The 25,011-nt window shown below is 38.4% G+C and overlaps 1 protein-coding gene across 2 annotated transcripts in view; it reads left to right on the plus strand.

The window, feature by feature from the left end:
- The first annotated feature begins 18,670 nt into the window (after positions 1–18,670).
- itga1 (integrin, alpha 1) overlaps positions 18,671–25,011 on the plus strand; it is a 67,974-nt gene continuing 61,633 nt past the window's right edge. Inside the window, exon 1 of one of the 2 annotated variants that reach the window (XM_016663330.1) lies at positions 18,671–18,913. In XM_016663330.1, coding sequence (XP_016518816.1) covers positions 18,865–18,913 — 49 coding nt within the window. In that variant the 5' untranslated portion in view covers positions 18,671–18,864. The remainder of the gene's footprint in view (positions 18,914–25,011) is intronic. The other variant, XM_007576685.2, reaches the window with a different exon arrangement.

A 25,011-nucleotide genomic window follows, 5' to 3' on the forward strand; every position in this document is an offset into this window, starting at 1 on the left:
AACATTAAAAGAACCATGTAATCATGTAGCAAATTTCAACACAGCAGAAGCCAACGTGAGCAAAAAAGAAAAAAGTGGTGAGAAACTAGAAAGTTGATGGAAGAAGGTAAAAGTAATTGAGAATAGTATTGAGGAGATATTTTCAGAACGTTTGACCCTCTAGTGGTCAGTGACATAATCTCATCACTGGCATGATTGCTGCATGACTTTTTAATTTTTTGTGGAATAACTACAAGTCTTCTTCTGACGCTGTAGACAGAGATATGTCCGAGGTTTAACATTCCCAACAAAAAAAAAAAAAATATAATGATAAAATCTTGACCGGATTGTGCTGCTGATATCATTTATAATCTTATTTCAGTCTCTCATAGTATTTTAAAACGACTTCCACATCAAATCAGATTTTTCTTTTCTTTTCTCAGATTAAAAATAAACATTTGAATCATAAAATGCCAACAATCTGAATGCTTCTTGCACAGCGAAAGCACTGCAAAAGGTATCTGGAAAATCTGAAGTATACCGGTTCACTGCAGATGAAGGCAGCAAGTAATCCTGACCAGATGACTTCTTGTGCTGTTCTTTAGTTGTGGTCAAAGGGCAAACAATGTTCTGCCCAAAACACGAGGTTTACAGCTGAAAGAGTCGAAGTGAAAGTGAGCACGAAGAGGGGGCACTCAGACCTTATGATCTCAGTCATCATCTGGTTGCACAGTGGGAGGTCAAAGAATGGCACGGCCAGACACGAAACGCACACCCACACACTAATACGCTTATTTTATACTCCCACTGAGGAGCATAGACTATACCTGCGGAGAGGTGACCTCCAGAGAGCCAGAAATGCTGCATTCGTGCACAGAGTTCAGCACAGCAGAACATTTGCTTTTAACCAGGGCCACCCGTGTCAAAACTTAACTTTCACACAGTTATGACATCAAAATTAATAAACAAAGTCCAGATTGCCAACTGTGTCAAAGCCCTTTGGCCATGCCTTTAACTGTGACATAACATTCTCCTCAATATTCTCCAGCTTTAGTGATTCTTGTTTGCTACACTTGGCATCATATTTCCGACGTGGGTGTGTTCACCCTTGCCTCCTCTGACATTTTCACCGGTAAGCAAACCTCTGCTTGTAATTTACAATCAGTAAAAACGGTGCAAATCAAATAACATGTAATAGAGTCAGGAGCAAACACTGTGACCTTTACTCTCAAACTATACGGTTTAACTTTGTCACGCATTCCAAATTGATTTAAAAAAAAAAACTGTTATATCTTACATGATAACTTTTAGTAAGATGTTTTTTTATTTAATTTATCATGCATTTATCATATCTTCTGCTTGCGGCTGGGCTCCTTTGGACCTCCTTTCTGTCAACACTTTCTTGTGTTAAACTGTGAGGACAACTTTCAGAATCCCCTCCCTCCTAACACACCCGGCCTCCAGTTGTCCATCCTGTTTTCATGTCAGAAGTCACGCCAATAAATGACCCCAGTCTGAGCAGAATGCGATATCCTTTAGGCATAAAGGCCGTGAGACACGCCAAGAATGTCATGGTAAAAGCCAGTGCGCACGTGCATGCTGACATGTCTTCACAAAAAGTAGCCTTGAAGCTTAATGTGACATTTGTTGTGGATTGATGTAGCATTAAACTGAATTGTGTGGCATGTTTTGGTCTATACTTTTCTGGTGCATGTTGCAGATTTCTGCCCAGGTCCTTCTTGAAAAAAATGAGATCTGGATCTCCATAGGGTTTTTAAATAAAGGAAATAGAAATAGAACCATAACATGACATGAAGTGAAAGGCAAATAACCGAGTACATACACGAGCAGAAGACAAAAATCAACATAAGATCCTCACAATCAGGTTATTGCTCAACCAAAGATCCTCACAATGCATGCTGCTGCATTGTCCTTGTTGAACTGCTTGCGGAGAGGCACAGCAGTTCTGTTATGGTAAGCCGCAATCTGAAAACAATCCAGTGAAGCCCCACCAAATTTCCTACAGAGTGACAACAGGGTCTGGGGACAAACTATGATAGAAACCCGATTCCTGTTTTTGTTACACAGTCACACAGAAAAACACAGAAACTTCATGGGTTTTAATTTTTCATTCTAATTCCACAACAATGACATCTGATAAGAGATAGCTCCATATCCATGTAAGACTTATAGTGTCCAAGTCTACACGATGTAAGCCTTTGTGAACCAAAACGGACAATTCAAGCATGACATTTTCCTTGAAAAATGCAGCATGAGTTAACTTGGAATAAAAAGACAGTCATTGTCTACTAAATCAGAAGAGGTCATATATGTACAGAGTTTGCAAGCGTTAACAAAATTCAGAGGAAATGAGTGTGTGCAAGCAACCTTTATTGCTTCATCCTCCAATATTTTCTCACTTCTCATTTTTGGTTTTGGCTACAAGGGATGATCTGAGACAGAAGAAGAAGTCGTTTCAGTGTATAATCATTGCGTTTGTTGACAATCTGCAAAAAGAAAAAAGTTACTTTTTGTTGAAAGAGGCAAATATATGCAATCTTTAGTGAAGTGCATTTGTTGTCGTTTTTTTAATTTTTACTTAGAACTGTACCCTTCAGCCCTAGTTTGAAGACTAAACCCATCAAAATAACAATAGTTTGTGGGCAAATGACTTTTAGCACAATTGGGGCTATCTCATGTCTCACTCAGGGACGTTGGCTACAGATAAAACAATGTAAAAGGGGTACATTGAAATAATAGTAAAAATATTATCTATTTTCATTCACATTCTTTTTAGCATACCCTTCTCAATAATCAATGGGAAAACACTCATTGACATTACAGCAGTTAAACCCTTCTTATAACTGCCAAGCATGTTTCTCTTTAGTTTCGATGAAGGGCTCCAAGTCTTTGAGATCGGATGGCCTCCTTGCCATCACCCTAATCTTTAACTCCCTCCACAGATTCTTTGCCGAGTCTGGACTCAGGGAAAAGTGTTAAGAATGTAACTTATGGACAGAAAAAAAACTTATTGGTAAAATTAAACAGTTACGAAATTTGCATGGAATGTGATTATTTTTGGGATTGATTATGTAATAAAACTGATGGAAAAAAGAGTTTGCAGGCAAATTAGTTGTTTTTACTGTCTTAGTGCGGCTTGAGGTAATTTGTGGAAACATTGCTTTGTGTTCTCTCTTTATTATTCTTTCCTACAAGGTCCATTAATTTTGTGGCAAGCTCTTTTTTGTTGAAGCCATTGCTGACATTATTATTTTTAATTGATTTTGTTTTTCTCTTAGATATAAAACACTCCTTGGCCCATTTCCCATATCTTTGGCCATGTTTGTCTCCTGGGTGGAATCACTGCCCAAGCTACCTGCTGCAATTAACTTTGTGTGCTCTTTGTTTTTCTTCTCCCATAGGGAGTGATCCAGTGTCCATTCCTCTGGCATTTTTTCTGTCTGCTTCCTGTCCTTTTAACCTCAGTCCATTCCTAGAAGACTGCAGGTCACATGGATCCTGCCTCTCATGTAGGTTTCCTCTTGTTCAAGGGAAGTGGTTCCTCTCCAATGTCGCCACGTGCTTGGTACAAACTAAATCTTGTTGGAATATATATTTTAGGGGTTTAAGTTATCTATTAAGGGGTTAATAGATAACTTTTTAAGTTACAATAGGATCTGCTAAATTTCACTCTAATGTGCCATATTTAGAACTGAATCTGAATGTATGATTACATAATGATGGACTGATGTGAATTTAATTATAAGTGAAGGAGATTCTTTATAACATGAAATGAATCTGACCCGTTTGTCTTGTATTATGAATTGCGGCTACATGAACGAACTGACCTGAACTGAACAGACCAGCCAAACACAACAAGCCATAAACTTGGAGTGGGCTTTTACTGCATGAATGTTTTAGTAGATAATTGTTTGCAGCGAGGATGACTAAGCCATTGTTTCCCATCATGCTGTTCAATAATACTACACAATAAATTTTTGTTGGCTCAAAGACTGATGATGCGACTTTGTAAAAATAAAATAAAATAAAAAGGTGCAGTGATCAAAAGACATGCAGGTTTATGAGATTGTTTTAACAAATACTAGTATACTTGCCCATCACAACTGTATTTTAGTTTTATTCACTTTAGATTCAGATGATAATATTACTGTATGCCTATTATTATTATTAATATTATTGCTGTTCTTATATGTTGCATGTTTCCAAACCTACATGATATTTTCGTGCTCTATGACTATTTGTTTGAAGGTGATGAAATAAGCGTCACTGTAGCGGCTGGGAACGACCCCACTGTGTCTGTGACAGAGACAGAGGACCAGTTTTTGGGGTGTAACTGAAACCTCCCTGTTGTTGACGGAGTCAGAGGTTCCTGACCTCGTGCTGGCCCCGTGTGAAGTAAAGCTTCAAGTCCTGTCTAACATGCAGGGAGAGGAGATGGACTGGATCTCTAATTGATGCCCTCGTATGTCAGACTATTGTTTTCCTTCACCCACAGGGTGAAACCTGGGTCACTTTGAAGATACTTATATGATCCTGTTTGGGTGTCAGAGCTTCAATTGGACGCAAAGACGACGCGAGCAAGACGAGAACATGAACATTTCTGGCTGGGACTCGGATTTAGGTCCTTCTTGCTGCAGCAAATAGTGCTAACAACTGCATAAAAGGTTTATCTGTAAATAAAAATATCAAAGCTAAATATTTATGAAGCCTCCCTCCCTTCAGTCTGACCCCTAAATTAAATTACACATGACCGAATGCCTTCAGGAATTGTCCAGACAGTAAAAAGATTCCAGGCGTAATTTAATCTCAGTGTATATGCAGCTAGTTAAAATTTTATTATATGAAAAAGAGAAAAAGTATGGAATACTACTCTGGAGGAGTGGTAGAGATCAACTGTGTGCTCTGTAAGTTATTATTGAAGAAATATGTTACTGAACCAAAGCTTTAAGAATTACCTTTAAAATTTTACCAAGAATTTAAAAAAATACCACAAACCATGTATCAAAAACATGCTGAGTATTTGAGTTTTAGTTTTCATCTGTTTGTATATTTATTGTTTGTTCATATTGGCTTCTGTCTTGCCTTTTCAGTTCATCCGTTTTTTATTCACTCTCTTAGTTTGCTCTTGCATTTTGTTCATTGTGGTTTTCCTTATATTAGAGTTTCTCCATTTGACTATTGTTTATGTTCCCCTCGGGTTATCCCATGTTCATCAGTCTCCTTCCCTCAGCTGGCCTGTTGAGCCTCGTCTCGCAGCCGCAACCCGTTCCCAATCGCTCACCTGTCACGTCTGGTAATCGAGCTCCTCATTATCAGAGAGCCTCTCTAATAACGACAACATATTCATTCCAACACGTTCTTGTTGGAATGGCCGGTCCAGACCTAAACACAACTGAGAAGTAGTTTTTAATTGAATTTGAATTCTAAACGCTTGCAGCTTGTTGAACTAATTGCTTCTCTGGATTTGTTTTGTAAAACATTTAGTCAACCATGTATCCTTTTCCTTCTACACATGCATGGCTGTGTTTAATGAATCACATAAAGTCTTATTAAAAACTCTTTCGCATTTGTGGTTGGAATGTTNAGTAGGGACCCTAAACATAATGTTGGAGCAAGAATTGAATGGTTTAGATCAAGTGATAATAATCTGACAATAAGACCCAGTCAGAGCTCAGACCAAAATCTCACCGACAATCTATTGTAAAACTTGAAAATCGATTATCACAGTTGGTCTCTCCATCCGGTCTGACTCAGCTTGAGCTATTTTCTACAGAGGATTGGCCAAACATTTAAATTGCAGGAAGAGCTGGTCGGGACTTACCCAAAAAATACTTGCAGCTGCAAATGCAAGCCATACTTTTTATAAGATTTTTTTTTTTTTAACTTGAAAAACTTTTGAAAACTATGTATGCTTCCCGCTTGTTCTGTTTTATAAAAATTGAGTTGAAGTTTGGGGTCGTAAAATGACACAATATAAAAATGCCAAGGGAGTATGAAGATTTTTTTCAAGGCACCATATATCCTTGAAGACAGCTATAATCCGCCAGGAACCTGCAATGTAACAAACTGCCTGCTTTTATGACATGAAAGAGTGGCTCTAAAATTCCTTAGAGAGATGATTCCTCCAGACATTAGGAAATATGCTTTGTGTAAATAATAATCTCCTCTACCGTCACAGCCAAGACAGTTGTTCAGCGCTGACCATCTATGTAGAATAGTTGCACGCTGTCCAAAATTGAGAAGAAGCACCAGTGTTCTAGGATTAGGTCTGGGGGAAAAAAAAAAAAAGTCTCATGGAAGGAAGAGGCTTTAAAAAGTTGTAAATATGAGATAAATTCATTGTAATCTAAAGTAAGCTTGTTGATTACAAAGAACTGCTTTTTAAATTTTATTTTTTTGGCGATGATAACATGTAAGACGTGAATTAGAATTTGAAATGCGCAGAGTTAGTTTCAAACAGGACGTGAATGTTTCCTGACGCATCAGCCAATCATCTGCTGCCCCACTGACACTGTTAATAAACCTCCGGGGCCCTGCGAGGCTTGACACAGATCTACGGTTTCAAATGCAAAGTACGAAACATCTGTATTTTCCACTTTTGTCCATTTTGGCTCCGTGATCTTGGCGTTCTGGTCCTGACACAGGGCCCGGATCGCTCCCGGGAGTGCTGAAGGAAGCTTCACTCAGTCCCATATTGGAGCCATTTCCTGTCTCTGGAGTGGTCAAAAGGGATGACCCTCGGTGACCCTCTCGTATAATCGCGCACGAGTGTGTTCGCATGCACACATTTGCAGGCGCTTTTAAAGAACACCCCCACGGTGAGAACAAGGGAAGTCGCTCACACTTGAGCGGCAGTAAGTGAATTATTAAACCTCTCAGCTGTCTGGTACATGATATCTCACCACAAAATAATGGCAGAGCAAATATAATTACGCTTAATGGCTTGTGATATTGAAAAGCTTCAGTGTTTGTTTGAATTTTGAGCAAAAGCAGTAACACATTTTTTTTATTTTTTTTATTTTTTGGAACACGCATGGCTCGAAAATAAATATCCTATCAATTTTCCCACAATTTGTTAGCACTGTGAGAAAGCACATAGGACGAGAGGCCTCAATGTATGGGAACAATTAAGGAATAAAAGGTCACATCTGGAGATTTCTCAGTGGATGCTATTGTTTCTCTGTTTTTTGGGGCTTGTGTGAACTCCGATAGTGAATGAAACAGAAGCTCAAATGACAAGACAATTACGACAGCAGCACTCCCAAGGCTGAGGCTTTCAAACCCGATGGCTCAGATAAGTATGCTCAAGAAGAAATGACGCGGAGGAGAAAGAATAATCAAGTGACAGAGTTGAAAATGAAGGGGGGGTGAAAATGCCTGTTGAATAGTCCAGCTCCAGTTCTGCACAATGACAGGAAGTCCTGTGCTTTTGCTCCATTCACAGTTAGACGAACAATAAACATAACAGTGAGCTAATCTGCAGCCTGTGATACAGCTGACCAAATGTTAACCTTAGACTTGAGTAAATGCATTGTAAGTCTTGGGACAGAGAAAGTCTTCATTGAAGGCTCATCATACGATGAGTCAGGAAGGCAGAACAAGGGAGTTGAAATAAGAACTTTAACAACTTTGAATAATCTTGTTAAACAGCTTTTACTCATAAGACTCAAAGATGCAGTAAGTTTTTTTTGTTGTTGTTGTTTTCAAGCCTTTAGAGAAGCTTAGAGTAAGCTCAGAGATGGTTTATTTATTTGTGTCTCACATCATCCAGCTCTCTCTTCATGGAGTTCACCATAGAGCAACAGTAAGTTGAATTAATATTATGCACCATTAGAACGATAAACCAAAAATAAAGCCTAAAGACTTTGATTATTTCCTGTTAGTTACAACTTTATAGAGAAAAGCTAGTCCCAGAGTAGAAAATAAAAAATGTACTCTGTATATTCCCACAGTTAGATATATTATACACACAATTATGTAACTGCATAATAACTATCCGTCCACCCAAAACCATTCATGCATCTTACCGATGTGGATAGAAAATATTGTCATTCAACCAAGTTTGTTTCTGACAGAAAATCGGACGACCATTAATCAATGGATTATAAAACAATGTAAAACCATTGTCAGTCTTGCGGGGGGTAGGGGGAGTGCTGCACGTTTCCACCAGTATTTTTGTAACAAGCATCCAGTGTTTGTGGTTGAAAGGCCTCCTCCATTTGGGACTCTTGAAAATCAAATTTTTTTTAACCTACATTTTCCCTGTGTGCAGCAGATCATATTTTATGCATTGAACTTATAGATCTTGAAAGTATGTGGTGATGTAAAACGCTTCACTTAGAGCAGTAACACCAGTGGTTGACGATTAAGTCTTGAACACTGTTTGTACTTTCCAGGAATACACCAAAAGTTGTTCTGTAATGGATAAAGCTTCATCTTATGAAGTGGTCATCAACTAAAATTTCCAGGCTAAATGATGTGTAATCATACACAATTAAGCAATGAAAAACCACAAACTGATATGACATTGGAAGATAATTTAAATTTCTCACTAGAACTGTCAATTTTATTAATAATTAACCCGTTGCCATTTTGTGTTACCAGTTTCCACAAAGAGTTTTAGACTCACAAATATATCAAGTTCTTGTTAAACTTTTGAATTATTTTTGGTAAAGGCATAGAAATTCATGGTATGTTGTCATACACGTCTCCAATTAGCTGCAATTTTTTTTTTTTTTCAAAAAGTGAAACTGAAATTGCTCTTTAGCTTTCTGCTCGGCGTCCATATTTGTGTGATCCTCCCTTTCCCTTGCTCTGCCTGCTCAATTTCTGCAGGAAGTCTTAACAATAGGAAACCTCCAGGGCTTCTGAAACTTAGCTGGAAAACAAACACACTCAAGCTTGTGACCTCATTTATACGTACTTACAAAGGAAACGTCAACAGCCAGCTGCCCGTTAACTTGTACATCAGAAGTAAAGCGTTCATTCGTCTTCAAAGGAAACCCACTTGTAACTCATTTGATTCATTCGGGCTTCTCATTGCAAGATACAGGTAAACGGTGTGATGAACAAGCACAGCTGACCTCAGCATTTGATTTATTTGTCTAGCAAAAGTAACAGAGTGACCGAAGGAAACCCTGCCCAGTCAAAGACAAAAACAACCCTTTTTGGAACATAGCTGGAAGCAGGTTTTCCTAGAGGGGGCAATTAAAAGGGACTTTTCCACAATTAAAAAGCTACGTGAAAGGCGTTGTGGAGCTTCTTTCGATTCTGTTTCCTAACAAAGTTGATTTAAGTGGAAGTCGTTGAGGTCATCCTAAATATATGCAAAGAAGAAATTTAACATTAAAAGAACCATGTAATCATGTAGCAAATTTCAACACAGCAGAAGCCAACGTGAGCAAAAAAGAAAAAAGTGGTGAGAAACTAGAAAGTTGATGGAAGAAGGTAAAAGTAATTGAGAATAGTATTGAGGAGATATTTTCAGAACGTTTGACCCTCTAGTGGTCAGTGACATAATCTCATCACTGGCATGATTGCTGCATGACTTTTTAATTTTTTGTGGAATAACTACAAGTCTTCTTCTGACGCTGTAGACAGAGATATGTCCGAGGTTTAACATTCCCAACAAAAAAAAAAAAAATATAATGATAAAATCTTGACCGGATTGTGCTGCTGATATCATTTATAATCTTATTTCAGTCTCTCATAGTATTTTAAAACGACTTCCACATCAAATCAGATTTTTCTTTTCTTTTCTCAGATTAAAAATAAACATTTGAATCATAAAATGCCAACAATCTGAATGCTTCTTGCACAGCGAAAGCACTGCAAAAGGTATCTGGAAAATCTGAAGTATACCGGTTCACTGCAGATGAAGGCAGCAAGTAATCCTGACCAGATGACTTCTTGTGCTGTTCTTTAGTTGTGGTCAAAGGGCAAACAATGTTCTGCCCAAAACACGAGGTTTACAGCTGAAAGAGTCGAAGTGAAAGTGAGCACGAAGAGGGGGCACTCAGACCTTATGATCTCAGTCATCATCTGGTTGCACAGTGGGAGGTCAAAGAATGGCACGGCCAGACACGAAACGCACACCCACACACTAATACGCTTATTTTATACTCCCACTGAGGAGCATAGACTATACCTGCGGAGAGGTGACCTCCAGAGAGCCAGAAATGCTGCATTCGTGCACAGAGTTCAGCACAGCAGAACATTTGCTTTTAACCAGGGCCACCCGTGTCAAAACTTAACTTTCACACAGTTATGACATCAAAATTAATAAACAAAGTCCAGATTGCCAACTGTGTCAAAGCCCTTTGGCCATGCCTTTAACTGTGACATAACATTCTCCTCAATATTCTCCAGCTTTAGTGATTCTTGTTTGCTACACTTGGCATCATATTTCCGACGTGGGTGTGTTCACCCTTGCCTCCTCTGACATTTTCACCGGTAAGCAAACCTCTGCTTGTAATTTACAATCAGTAAAAACGGTGCAAATCAAATAACATGTAATAGAGTCAGGAGCAAACACTGTGACCTTTACTCTCAAACTATACGGTTTAACTTTGTCACGCATTCCAAATTGATTTAAAAAAAAAAACTGTTATATCTTACATGATAACTTTTAGTAAGATGTTTTTTTATTTAATTTATCATGCATTTATCATATCTTCTGCTTGCGGCTGGGCTCCTTTGGACCTCCTTTCTGTCAACACTTTCTTGTGTTAAACTGTGAGGACAACTTTCAGAATCCCCTCCCTCCTAACACACCCGGCCTCCAGTTGTCCATCCTGTTTTCATGTCAGAAGTCACGCCAATAAATGACCCCAGTCTGAGCAGAATGCGATATCCTTTAGGCATAAAGGCCGTGAGACACGCCAAGAATGTCATGGTAAAAGCCAGTGCGCACGTGCATGCTGACATGTCTTCACAAAAAGTAGCCTTGAAGCTTAATGTGACATTTGTTGTGGATTGATGTAGCATTAAACTGAATTGTGTGGCATGTTTTGGTCTATACTTTTCTGGTGCATGTTGCAGATTTCTGCCCAGGTCCTTCTTGAAAAAAATGAGATCTGGATCTCCATAGGGTTTTTAAATAAAGGAAATAGAAATAGAACCATAACATGACATGAAGTGAAAGGCAAATAACCGAGTACATACACGAGCAGAAGACAAAAATCAACATAAGATCCTCACAATCAGGTTATTGCTCAACCAAAGATCCTCACAATGCATGCTGCTGCATTGTCCTTGTTGAACTGCTTGCGGAGAGGCACAGCAGTTCTGTTATGGTAAGCCGCAATCTGAAAACAATCCAGTGAAGCCCCACCAAATTTCCTACAGAGTGACAACAGGGTCTGGGGACAAACTATGATAGAAACCCGATTCCTGTTTTTGTTACACAGTCACACAGAAAAACACAGAAACTTCATGGGTTTTAATTTTTCATTCTAATTCCACAACAATGACATCTGATAAGAGATAGCTCCATATCCATGTAAGACTTATAGTGTCCAAGTCTACACGATGTAAGCCTTTGTGAACCAAAACGGACAATTCAAGCATGACATTTTCCTTGAAAAATGCAGCATGAGTTAACTTGGAATAAAAAGACAGTCATTGTCTACTAAATCAGAAGAGGTCATATATGTACAGAGTTTGCAAGCGTTAACAAAATTCAGAGGAAATGAGTGTGTGCAAGCAACCTTTATTGCTTCATCCTCCAATATTTTCTCACTTCTCATTTTTGGTTTTGGCTACAAGGGATGATCTGAGACAGAAGAAGAAGTCGTTTCAGTGTATAATCATTGCGTTTGTTGACAATCTGCAAAAAGAAAAAAGTTACTTTTTGTTGAAAGAGGCAAATATATGCAATCTTTAGTGAAGTGCATTTGTTGTCGTTTTTTTAATTTTTACTTAGAACTGTACCCTTCAGCCCTAGTTTGAAGACTAAACCCATCAAAATAACAATAGTTTGTGGGCAAATGACTTTTAGCACAATTGGGGCTATCTCATGTCTCACTCAGGGACGTTGGCTACAGATAAAACAATGTAAAAGGGGTACATTGAAATAATAGTAAAAATATTATCTATTTTCATTCACATTCTTTTTAGCATACCCTTCTCAATAATCAATGGGAAAACACTCATTGACATTACAGCAGTTAAACCCTTCTTATAACTGCCAAGCATGTTTCTCTTTAGTTTCGATGAAGGGCTCCAAGTCTTTGAGATCGGATGGCCTCCTTGCCATCACCCTAATCTTTAACTCCCTCCACAGATTCTTTGCCGAGTCTGGACTCAGGGAAAAGTGTTAAGAATGTAACTTATGGACAGAAAAAAAACTTATTGGTAAAATTAAACAGTTACGAAATTTGCATGGAATGTGATTATTTTTGGGATTGATTATGTAATAAAACTGATGGAAAAAAGAGTTTGCAGGCAAATTAGTTGTTTTTACTGTCTTAGTGCGGCTTGAGGTAATTTGTGGAAACATTGCTTTGTGTTCTCTCTTTATTATTCTTTCCTACAAGGTCCATTAATTTTGTGGCAAGCTCTTTTTTGTTGAAGCCATTGCTGACATTATTATTTTTAATTGATTTTGTTTTTCTCTTAGATATAAAACACTCCTTGGCCCATTTCCCATATCTTTGGCCATGTTTGTCTCCTGGGTGGAATCACTGCCCAAGCTACCTGCTGCAATTAACTTTGTGTGCTCTTTGTTTTTCTTCTCCCATAGGGAGTGATCCAGTGTCCATTCCTCTGGCATTTTTTCTGTCTGCTTCCTGTCCTTTTAACCTCAGTCCATTCCTAGAAGACTGCAGGTCACATGGATCCTGCCTCTCATGTAGGTTTCCTCTTGTTCAAGGGAAGTGGTTCCTCTCCAGTGTCGCCACGTGCTTGGTACAAACTAAATCTTGTTGGAATATATATTTTAGGGGTTTAAGTTATCTATTAAGGGGTTAATAGATAACTTTTTAAGTTACAATAGGATCTGCTACATTTCACTCTAATGTGCCATATTTAGAACTGAATCTGAATGTATGATTACATAATGATGGACTGATGTGAATTTAATTATAAGTGAAGGAGATTCTTTATAAGATGAAATGAATCTGACCCGTTTGTCTTGTATTATGAATTGCGGCTACATGAACGAACTGACCTGAACTGAACAGACCAGCCAAACACAACAAGCCATAAACTTGGAGTGGGCTTTTACTGCATGAATGTTTTAGTAGATAATTGTTTGCAGCGAGGATGACTAAGCCATTGTTTCCCATCATGCTGTTCAATAATACTACACAATAAATTTTTGTTGGCTCAAAGACTGATGATGCGACTTTGTAAAAATAAAATAAAATAAAAAGGTGCAGTGATCAAAAGACATGCAGGTTTATGAGATTGTTTTAACAAATACTAGTATACTTGCCCATCACAACTGTATTTTAGTTTTATTCACTTTAGATTCAGATGATAATATTACTGTATGCCTATTATTATTATTAATATTATTGCTGTTCTTATATGTTGCATGTTTCCAAACCTACATGATATTTTCGTGCTCTATGACTATTTGTTTGAAGGTGATGAAATAAGCGTCACTGTAGCGGCTGGGAACGACCCCACTGTGTCTGTGACAGAGACAGAGGACCAGTTTTTGGGGTGTAACTGAAACCTCCCTGTTGTTGACGGAGTCAGAGGTTCCTGACCTCGTGCTGGCCCCGTGTGAAGTAAAGCTTCAAGTCCTGTCTAACATGCAGGGAGAGGAGATGGACTGGATCTCTAATTGATGCCCTCGTATGTCAGACTATTGTTTTCCTTCACCCACAGGGTGAAACCTGGGTCACTTTGAAGATACTTATATGATCCTGTTTGGGTGTCAGAGCTTCAATTGGACGCAAAGACGACGCGAGCAAGACGAGAACATGAACATTTCTGGCTGGGACTCGGATTTAGGTCCTTCTTGCTGCAGCAAATAGTGCTAACAACTGCATAAAAGGTTTATCTGTATTTGTACAAATAAAAATATCAAAGCTAAATATTTATGAAGCCTCCCTCCCTTCAGTCTGACCCCTAAATTAAATTACACATGACCGAATGCCTTCAGGAATTGTCCAGACAGTAAAAAGATTCCAGGCGTAATTTAATCTCAGTATATATGCAGCTAGTTAAAATTTTATTATATGAAAAAGAGAAAAAGTATGGAATACTACTCTGGAGGAGTGGTAGAGATCAACTGTGTGCTCTGTAAGTTATTATTGAAGAAATATGTTGCTGAACCAAAGCTTTAAGAATTACCTTTAAAATTTTACCAAGAATTTAAAAAAATACCACAAACCATGTATCAAAAACATGCTGAGTATTTGAGTTTTAGTTTTCATCTGTTTGTATATTTATTGTTTGTTCATATCGGCTTCTGTCTTGCCTTTTCAGTTCATCCGTTTTTTATTCACTCTCTTAGTTTGCTCTTGCATTTTGTTCATTGTGGTTTTCCTTATATTAGAGTTTCTCCATTTGACTATTGTTTATGTTCCCCTCGGGTTATCCCATGTTCATCAGTCTCCTTCCCTCAGCTGGCCTGTTGAGCCTCGTCTCGCAGCCGCAACCCGTTCCCAATCGCTCACCTGTCACGTCTGGTAATCGAGCTCCTCATTATCAGAGAGCCTCTCTAATAACGACAACATATTCATTCCAACACGTTCTTGTTGGAATGGCCGGTCCAGACCTAAACACAACTGAGAAGTATTTCTTAATTGAATTTGAATTCTAAACGCTTGCAGCTTGTTGAACTAATTGCTTCTCTGGATTTGTTTTGTAAAACATTTAGTCAACCATGTATCCTTTTCCTTCTACACATGCATGGCTGTGTTTAATGAATCACATAAAGTCTTATTAAAAACTCTTTCGCATTTGTGGTTGGAATGTTACATTGTGCAAAAATGAAAGAAGGAAATAAACTCTTCTGCATGGAGCCGTGTTTCAAAAATGATTGAGGGATTATTTCCCATCTAAGAAAGTTCATAAATGATGTAAAAAAAAAAAAGACATAAAAGAGAACATAAATTGAACACAAAAGAGGAACAAACATTTAGGCACAACTTAACTTCCATTTGCTCATCTCCATCTGGTTAGTGTCAGAGCTTCGAACAAAGTCAAAAGCTGTTCTCGTCAAAGAGTAATCAGAACGGATGGATCTGCTTTCTGTCACTCTGAGCCGCCACACGACTTGCTTCTTTCTCTGGAGTTCATCCTACTGCAAAGTCACTCCTATAAGGAGCCTGTTGTGCTTTCAGCAAAGGGAACTCTACATTGCTGCAGCATGAGAAACTCGTCTTGCAGCTCTCTTGAAGTGGCATTAGTAATTGTTGAAGATTAACCATATAGAAGTAAAAGCCACTTGTGCAGTCATTCTCTGCAGCCGCACAAAACCAACGTATCCTTATATAGTGAAAGTTTTTTCTCCAAAAACTAGCAGCTGTTGGGTTTTTAAACTGCTTCCCAGCATCTTTGTTTGCTGTATGTGGTTAATTCCTCAGCTGGCAGAAAATCTGCAGAAATCTCTCATATAGTCACAGCGAGTATAAGTGAAAAAAACTCTCATTTAAATGTATGCAACAACTGATAGCACATCGTCAGAGCGTCTTCTTCTTCATGTTTGCCGTGTCACTTAAACTCATTTCCATGAAGGAGTCAAAGTTACTTTGCATCTGCCTCTCAGGAAAACAATAAGGTGTTGGTGGGTTTGCAGTTGTGCAGCACTCTTTCTGTTTTCAAACAATAAATTAAAAACTACTTGGACTATTATATTTAAGTAAATAACTCTGCTTCAAATCTTCCCACAATCTCACCTGGGTTTGGGTCTTTCTTTGTCTTTGTGATGCTTGTTGTTCTCTAATAAACCTTAGAAAGCATTAGGATTTATAATTAGATAACATTTTAAGGTACTGGGTATCATATTAGAGAAACAGAGAAACAGTGCAATATTTATGACTAGCATATATTTTTATATTTTTAAACTGGAAAATGACGTAGCATTTTTTTTTTTTTTGCACATATTTATGTTGGTCGATTGCTTAAACCCCTAAAAATATATTTCAATTCTTGGTTATTCTATGACAAATTGTGAAAAAACTTAAAGGAACTTGAATGCTTTTAGAAGGAAATCTGTTATTCCACAACTTTGTTTGACATCAACTACTAAGATTCTCCTTTAAAGGGGAAAAATGTGTGAAGATAAGCAGCTAAACATGCTTTAATTTTCCGAGCTATCCGTTCCGCATCAGACCCAATAACAGTGAATACCAAACAGAGTATATATTTACTGTGAGCTGTCACTAACGCCGCAACACCGTCCTCCTGTATACATTACAGATTCCTCAGATCATCTCTGTATATGGGCTTCTACTGAAACAGAAGTATTGTCACTGCAAAAGAAGTTTGTTTAGCATCAGTGATTTAATGTCGTGGGTAAACCAGGCCAATTTTCTTCACTTGAAGCGATTAACTTCATCTGAGAAGCGCAGTTTTTTTTTGTTGTTTTTTTTTTTGTGCAGCAAAATGGAAGCGAGAAAAGAGGCTGTATGAGGAATGATGGCACTTTATAATCATCTTCAAATCTTTTCTATTTAAAGTATTCAGAGCCAAAATTGAAAGACGAAACTTTAGAGCCCTGTATCTGTTAGTCTTAATGCCCTCTTCCTGTCCACGAAGAGGGCATAGAGGAAGTTAAAGAGATAGGGAGATGAAAAACACATTAGCATAGACTCCCACTGCTAATAGAGGCACGCAGCACGTCAAAAGTGAAAGGCAGGGCAGCAAGGGCAGGAGGATACTGCGTAGGTATTCAAAATGAAAATATCGATTGCGATTAAGACGCTTTCTACGCTTTGTTACCAGAAGGGTAAATCAAACCAGTAAGCCGAGTCGTGTAAGAGGATGAGGAAAAGGGTGGGTGGATGCGTGGGGAGGGGCTATTTTGTGCAATGAAGCTAATCAGAGTCTTCCTGCATCTCACTCAGGGATGTCTGTGGGGACTGAAGACAGGAAAGACTCCTGTAAACTGTCTCATTTGCTGGGAGTTCCTGAGGTCCCGTCTCGAGCAGATGTTGCTTCTTTGTTTACGCTAAAAATGAGCACATGCTGTGCTTGATATGTACACCTGATGCGCCATTTGTTACATATCCCTCTGTCTTTGCTTTTCTAGAAATAAAGACTACATTGCATAGACGAGGAATTATTATTATTTTTTTTTTTTGCTTTCCATGTTGCATGTTCTTTGTGTTTAATCAGATCATAATATTTAGACGCAGACATGGAGATTTGTGACTCTGTTGATATTTATAAAGGAGAGGCAAGAGTGAAGGTGTGAACGCTGTGTGCTTGAAAGCCATGCATGGGCTATTTTGAGATTCTCTCTGTACGATAGCCACGAGTGAGGACATTTCAATGTTGTGGTGTTTGTCACAAAATTTTGAACAAAAATTGTTCAAAATATGCTTTGTTTTTATTCAAAACAAGAAATAGACACATATTCCTATAATCTACTAGAATACTGTTAAATATCCTTATGTAATGTTTATTGTTGTTTAGATTTTAATGAAAGCAAAGTTTTTATTTATTTTTTTTAAAAAAAAAAGACAAATACTTATGGCACAGAATATTAAATGAAGTGCATGGCTGCAAGTTGTTCTGCTGAGAGCTCCCACCTGAGCTGCAGCTGATTTAATGTCACCACGGTCCTCTTAACTTCACACTGTGTTCATCTGTTTTCTTAAGACACCAATAAAATACTTTGAGGTTGTTCTATGAGGCTCTGAACTTAAATCATTCAGATAAAGCTCCAAATAGGCGACTGAAAAATATATTATCACAGGTTTGCTGCAGCTGCGTAGAATCAAACTCGCTTGAGATAAACCAGGCGGCGCTGGAATCCAATGCAAGATTTTCTTTTCAGTAAAATGTCAGAGCAATGCTGCGCGTAGAGAAAAAAAAAGAGCTCCATTTTTCTTTGAGCCTTGATTAGTGTAGACAATAGTAAAACAGGTAATCACGACAAGCTTCCTCTGTTTACATTGTACAGTCTACGGGGTAAAGTGAATTATGCTTCAAATGAGTGATACCAAACATCTTTCAACAGCCACAAGTTGACATGCTGAGTTTTCAGAACTGTTTCTGATATATTACAATTGGGTGACCTCAACTCTCAACAGCAACACAGATTTGGTGAGTGAGCCTGGCTCCCTGTGGGGAAAACTTACCTGGATGGTTGAAAGGCACGCCAGAAAGTAATTTTACTAATTTTTATCAGAAAACACATTGAAGCAATGCTGTTCTTTCTGTGTTTCCTCATAAGATTTACATTTTTCCCCTGTGACTCGCCAATCATAAATGCATGTTTTCCCCCTTTCAATTGAAACAATTGACTTAGCCACATTGTGAGGCAACATTAACCACTCATAACGCAATAGCTGCGTTGCGTGTGTACCCCAAGGACGCCCAAGTTGCTTTCAAACTTCTATTACATTCAGTTCGACCTGCTCTCACTTGTAGATAAACCGTGGTTTTTGTCTTAAGATTTAACTGTGCAGTTGATGTATTTTTCTTCCCCCCCGGTGGGTGAGAGAACTTACAACTCTGAAGTCCCCGCCCTCCCTTTCCTATTTCCAGCTGAGCCGAGCGGACGCGTATTTCTCGCTGAGCCGAGCGGACGTGTACATTAAGAGGCAGCATCTTCTGTCAGCCTGAGCAGGCTCTGAAAAACCCCATGGACTCCTGTTAGTGGGTTAACAATTGTCGCTTCTTGGGTGGATCTTTGGTGAAAGAAAAGGAGGCTAAACAGGACCCGCGTGGCGCGCCAGGATGCTGCGGCTCAGTCAGTTTTCCACTTTGACAGCAGCGGCAGTTGTTGGTGAGTAAAGACTGGAAGAGAGCGGCGGGGCGTTTTGGCTGATTAGCGCATGAAATAACGTGACAGGTGGAAAAGACGGCACGTGGCGAACCGTGCATCTTTGCGCGTGCAGCTTTGTCTCCTGTAGTGTTCTCATTGCACGCGCTCCAGTTGATAAATGCCTGTGTTGCTTCAAGACTGTCCGTATATTGTCCAAGTGAGGTCGTTTTGACAGCAGCTCAGCCTCACTTTGAATTTCTTTCACACTTGCCATGTTAGCTTAATACAGACACACATTTCAATACGCTTTCAATTGGATTTACGTTACTATAAAAAAAACATAAATAAAAGCCAGAAGTCTTCTTTTTAAAGTAAATAAAGCATTTGTTGAATTTGTTGAAAACCCACAAGTTTGGCAGAGAACATTGGTGAGCAAACTACCTCATCAACGCCAAGCAATCATTGAAGATGGACAAATATGACAACTGAAAACCTACCAGGATAACATGCGTCTGCTTAAACTGACAAAGAGAGCATTATTAAGAAAATAAAGCAGTTTTCCACTCAGTACACGTGGAAGACAGTGCAATGGTCAGATGAGACCAAAGTTATGTTTTTTTTTGTTTTTGTTTTTTTCACGTGATGCAAAGCATATAACCCACATCACCATCCTCACCATGGTGAAACATGTTGGTGGCAGAATAATGCTGTGGGGAGGCTTTTTCTTCACAATGGTTCCCTTGTTTTACTTTTAAGATTTTTATTTGGGGAAAAAAGTTTGGAAAACCAAAACTTTTCTTGCATCTCACCGTTATGCACCGCTGGCAACAATATAATAAGGTTTGTGATTTTAATATTCCAAAATGTAAAAAGCAAAGCACTGTACATGAGGCGGGATACATCGAGCAAAGTAACTGCATAGTGCTCAGAGTAAATGTTAGTTTACACGACAGCACAGGCCGCCATCATTGGAGGAATGTCAATCAATCAAGTCACTTCAGACTTTTAAAATTGTTTAAAAATTCTCCATCGCTCTATGACCGTAGCGTGACGTGGTCATCTTTAGAGCCTTCTCAGGCTCAGCCTTAGAGCTGCAGCAGTTATAAAAACTCATTTTCAAGTATTTAAAACTAAATGTAGAGTTCCTGTTTTGAGAGGACAGAAAAGAGAGAGCAACAAAGTGAATAAGGACTGTCTCTTTAATTCTCAGATTCCTTTGCTTTCATGTGATACTGGCTTGTGATGGTCATTAGAGAATTGAGTTAGGGATAAATGGATAGAAGTGTGTGTCTGTGACTGTGAAGGAATCAGTTTGTGATCACATAGTGAACCATTATTTTCATATTTATACTGATGTTAATTAAACAGTCACACCTGCCACCTTTATTTTATACGTCACTCCTGGATTCTGTGAATTAACTGAGTTATTTTTCTAATATTTTGAAGTTATTTAAAACAAAAACTTCTCTTGAGTAGATGAACAAACCAGTTCCTTTTTTTTTGGTGTCTAAGGGTAAAATTTGGAGGCCATTGTTGAATTATGTTAATTTTTGAGCCATGTTTCAGATGGAAGGATGGAGCGCTGATTATTTTTCACACTCTCTTGAATGCTTCTTATTTCTCGAGCCATGCTTTTTCTAATGTTGGAAAAGTTTGCTTCTTTATTGTGTTAATAGAAAAAAATTTACTTTTAATTTTTGTTAGTTCGTCGACTATAATTGTCAACAAGAACGTATTGCGGATTTGAGTCTTTAATAATTGATTTGAAGCATTTTTTTTCTGGAATTGTGTTGTTTGTTTTTCCTGATTGAAAAAGAGTCAAAATCATACATGCAGTGCTTGAATAGAAACATACTTCCCCAGCCTTTTTGGGATAAAATAACCTTTGAAAGTTGCTACAGACAGGCATGATGCTGCCACCATCGTGCTTCACGGCTGGTGTAGGGTTTTCCTGGTTGACACCTTCAAGTCGACTTCTTGTCACTATGGCCAAAAAGCTAGATTTTTGTCACTTCTGAACATGAACCTTCATGTAGAAAATATTAGGCTTGTCATGTGAGTATTTCTGCTTTTCACATTTCATTCTATGTGTTAACTTCAGAAGCTCTAACTAGTTAGAACTGGGTGAACTCTATGCACAGTGAACGCGATGCATTCAGTTCACACATCTAACTTCCCTTGTTCCTGATTTGAAGACTGCTGCTGGTTGCTTGATGCAGCTGTTCTCAGCAGGCTCATTTCTATGTTTGGGTAGATGCTGAATGCTTGGGTTTCACACCTGATCCACTCAGTTGAATCTAACAAACGGTTGAAAGAAGTGTGAACTGGATTGTTTGAGCATTTCTTTACTAAGTGAAACTTGCGTGTGAAATTTAAAGACTGAACCTGTAGAATATACAATCAAACTAATGCAGAATAGACCAGTTGAAACCGATTAGATCATATCCACAGTACAACTCTTGCAAGAATTTGAGATGGCCTGTTCTAGACATCTAAATAAAGCCAAAAGGAGCATTATTACGTGGCAACTAGATCCGAATGGTTCATAATCTCAGCAGTGTCTCATGTCCTATCAGCCACGGCCCTGCAGTTCAAGTACAATGTGAGCTCTTGAACTCATGAACTCATGTGGTTCACACGGAGGTAGAAACTGTCTGGCTTTAGGTCATACAGTATCAGCTCAGGTTTTCATACATCAGAAGCCAGAGTCGTAAACCGTTTATGGTTTTAAAATTTGCTTTAACATGGTAAAAAATACTCACGTGTGACCTGACAATGTGAAAGCCGAATCCATTTCAGCAAACTGCCTCTATCACAGAGATTACACATAATGGGATGCTTGTCTTTGGGGTGAAAGAAACAGCCAAAGGATGCTTGGAAGACCACACAGAGAACAAGAATAAATGTTTTAATACAGAACTGTGGGCTTAATGAAAAGTACAATATGTATAATGTCTGTTTTCAAAAATGATTTTCAAAAGAGACTTTAATCTGACGAACAAATATCGTATACGTATTTAATGTATACGACTGTAGATTGTGCTTCTACACCTGTAAAAGATCTACCGAGGTGTTTTTTTTGCTTCTGTCGCAGCTTGTTTGGTTGAAACATGGAGAGAAAAGGTGAGAGGTTAGTTGAGCTCATCCAAATTTAGAAAACACTAAATTCTCTTGAGGATCGGAATGCTTTTTTTTTTTCCCCCTCGCAGTTTCTCACATCTTGAATCTGGGAATTTGTCTTTTCCACATATATATCCCAACAGTGCATGTCTGCTGCAGCAGAGGGTCAGAGAGGACGGTCATTTCACTGAAAGCTGCGCGGTCCGGAGACGGAGTTCTCCAGACGTTAAAGCTTTAGATTAGATTTATGAACTTGGCGAGACGTTTTGTGGACCCAGCCATCTCAGTCATTAGCAATATGTCTTTTTAGTCACCCCCACCACCTCCCTCCTCTTGGCGGTGACCGTATCTTTCATTTGAGTCAGCTCTCCGGCCGGGTTGCAACGCTCTGCACTAATCTGTCTGTTGGCATCAGCAGACAGAGATTCTCTGGCAGAATGAGTAATTAGGTCATGCAGTGTCAACTTACCCAACTCTTCCAGTTTATTTAATTCATTATCTTTAAAAGAAACTGCACAATGGCATTTATTAAAATCTCTAAAAGCTCAAACTACCACTTTTTTGTTTTTGCATTCATTTTGTGATCATGTGCATATTTAATACAGGGTTCATTCGGATTTAAAGCTTGTCTTTATCTGCATTCTCGGAGGAGAGGAAGCATTCAGCTGGTTATCAGTGAGGAATTCAACAGGCAGCGTCAGCGCAGTGATATACATGTCATAGGTATCTTCTGAAAAAAACTATCAAGTCTGAACACACTGCCTTTGGAAAGTATTGAATCACTTTAGATTTTTTTCATGTTACTTTAGAACTACGTATTTCTGTATATTCCAATGAGATTTCGTGTGTTAGACTTAATGCAATGTAGCATATAGTTAAAAATGAAGCAAGGGGATTATTAAGCTCAAAAAGTTTTACAAATGAAACTCAGAAAAGTGTGTATTCAGAACGCTACATCAGAAAGTTTTGCTGCAATTAAGTCTTTATGGCTGAACGTTTCAGATTTGTTGGAGAATGCCTGCGAACATCAACCTTTGGATTTTAGTCCGGACTTTGACTGAACCGTTTCGCCAGACACAAGTCAAACCAGCCTCCTTCCTGTCCCTGGTGAAGAAAAGAATCCCCAAAGCATAATGGTGCCACTGTCTTGTTCACTGTATTGTTTTATGAATACATAAAACAATACAGTGTATTGTTTTATGTATTCATAAAACAATACACGCCATAAGTGGTGTGTTCAGCACTTATGGCATTTTGTGTGTTTGACCCCGAAGCTCATCCGATTAGAGCAGGTTTTTTTTTTCTTGTATAGAGCTTCTCTTTGCTTTTTTTTTCCATCAATAATTTTCTTTCAATTGTTGACATTCAGAAGATGTGACAGGTTTAATTTTCTATTATTATTATTATTTTTACAGCTTCTTATCCTGGCTTTTGATGAATTACTTGAGGTGTCTGCGGCAGGTGTGCTATAATTAATCCATGCAGCATGTAAAGGCATAAAATATATGGTCACATCTTTCTTTCACCCAACACTTTTTTTTTTGTAACAGACAAAATGCTCTGTCGTCTGGCAGCAAAACTAACTAACAACCAGGGTGAAGAAATCTTGTGTGGGCTTGAAAAAACAAAACAACAACAACAAACAACATCTTTGGTGAAATCTTTGCAAAGAGAGATTTTCTCAGCAGACCTTGCAGACTCTGCCCCTCCCCTCACACTGCTGTCTTAGTGTGACTTCCTAGTTGAAAGAGATATAACCTTTCCACAGAAATAGAGCGGTTTACACTTACCTCATGGTTGACGCTTGTCAACTTTGTGACATTTTCTGTCCCCTTGGTGCACCACGACCACAAGTCGTAGATGAAGCAACCACAGTCACCAACATTGTGAAAATCCAGTTGCTGTGAAGAAATAAATGATTTTTGAAGTTATGTATGTACATCTAAATATTTAAGAGAAATGTCAAACTTTTAGCGGTGGAAAGATGTTTCTCGTTTCTCTGGCGTTTGTTTTCAGATCTGCAGCTAAATAACTTGGTTGACAGTCTTGCTCATGCTGCTTGCTTTCATTTTGTAGAAGCTTTAGATTTCAACTCAACTCTCCCTATGAAGCCTAGATGTGTATGAAGTTAAACATGTTTCATTCATTCTTAGGTTACAAAGCACAATTTCTAAAAGTTTGTTTTTGAAAAGAAATAGCCTTTTCATCCTTAAAACTCAGGAAAAGGTTGCAGAATAATTTAAGATGTACACAAAGTATAAAACAATTTGCATATTTTCTTTCTGTTCAAAGGCCAGTCAGCGTTTTAAGTTGTTCTAAGTGAGACTTATCAGGGCAGAATCACATGAAAACCCTTCTGATAAAGAGCTGATTGTGGAGCATGGGTGCACGTAGAGTTGAACAACGCTGGAAAAGGGCTAATTTGGCTTACAGTTTCCCTCTGTGGATAAACAGAGGAGCATATATTCACTTGATGCACTGTTAGTCTCAGGAAGATTCAAACCACTTTACCCCAAAGCCTTCAAAACTCACAAAGCCCAACCACATGACTCGGTTTCATAGTCCGCTGCTTGAAAAGAGGTTGCAAAGGTGCATCTGTGACGATGTCACCGACCCTGTGGTCTGCACGGCTTGTGCCGTGCATAAAACCACCTGTGTTAAGTAAGCAATACTAACAGTAAGTTGAGCCTGACGCATGATGTGCTTTAATGATTGTTTTCCAGGTACTAGTCAAAAGTTAACATTATTTATCATGAGACAAAATTGTGTTTTTAAAATCAGTCTTTAGTGTCTTTGCTAGAATCTGCATAGCATAAAGGAAATAGAGACAGGAAGTGAGTGAGGGATGTGTCAAAAGTTATGTGGTTAAACCGCTAGGCCGCTTCTCAATATTTATTTCCATCACTGAACTTTTGCTTATTGTTTGAAGAAACATGACGATTATGACACTTTGATAGTTTAACATAATCTACACTTACAAAGTTATAAATTAAGTACCA

This window comes from Poecilia formosa, unplaced genomic scaffold, assembly GCF_000485575.1.
Source record: "Poecilia formosa unplaced genomic scaffold, Poecilia_formosa-5.1.2 Scaffold414, whole genome shotgun sequence".
Lineage (NCBI taxonomy): Eukaryota > Metazoa > Chordata > Actinopteri > Cyprinodontiformes > Poeciliidae > Poecilia > Poecilia formosa.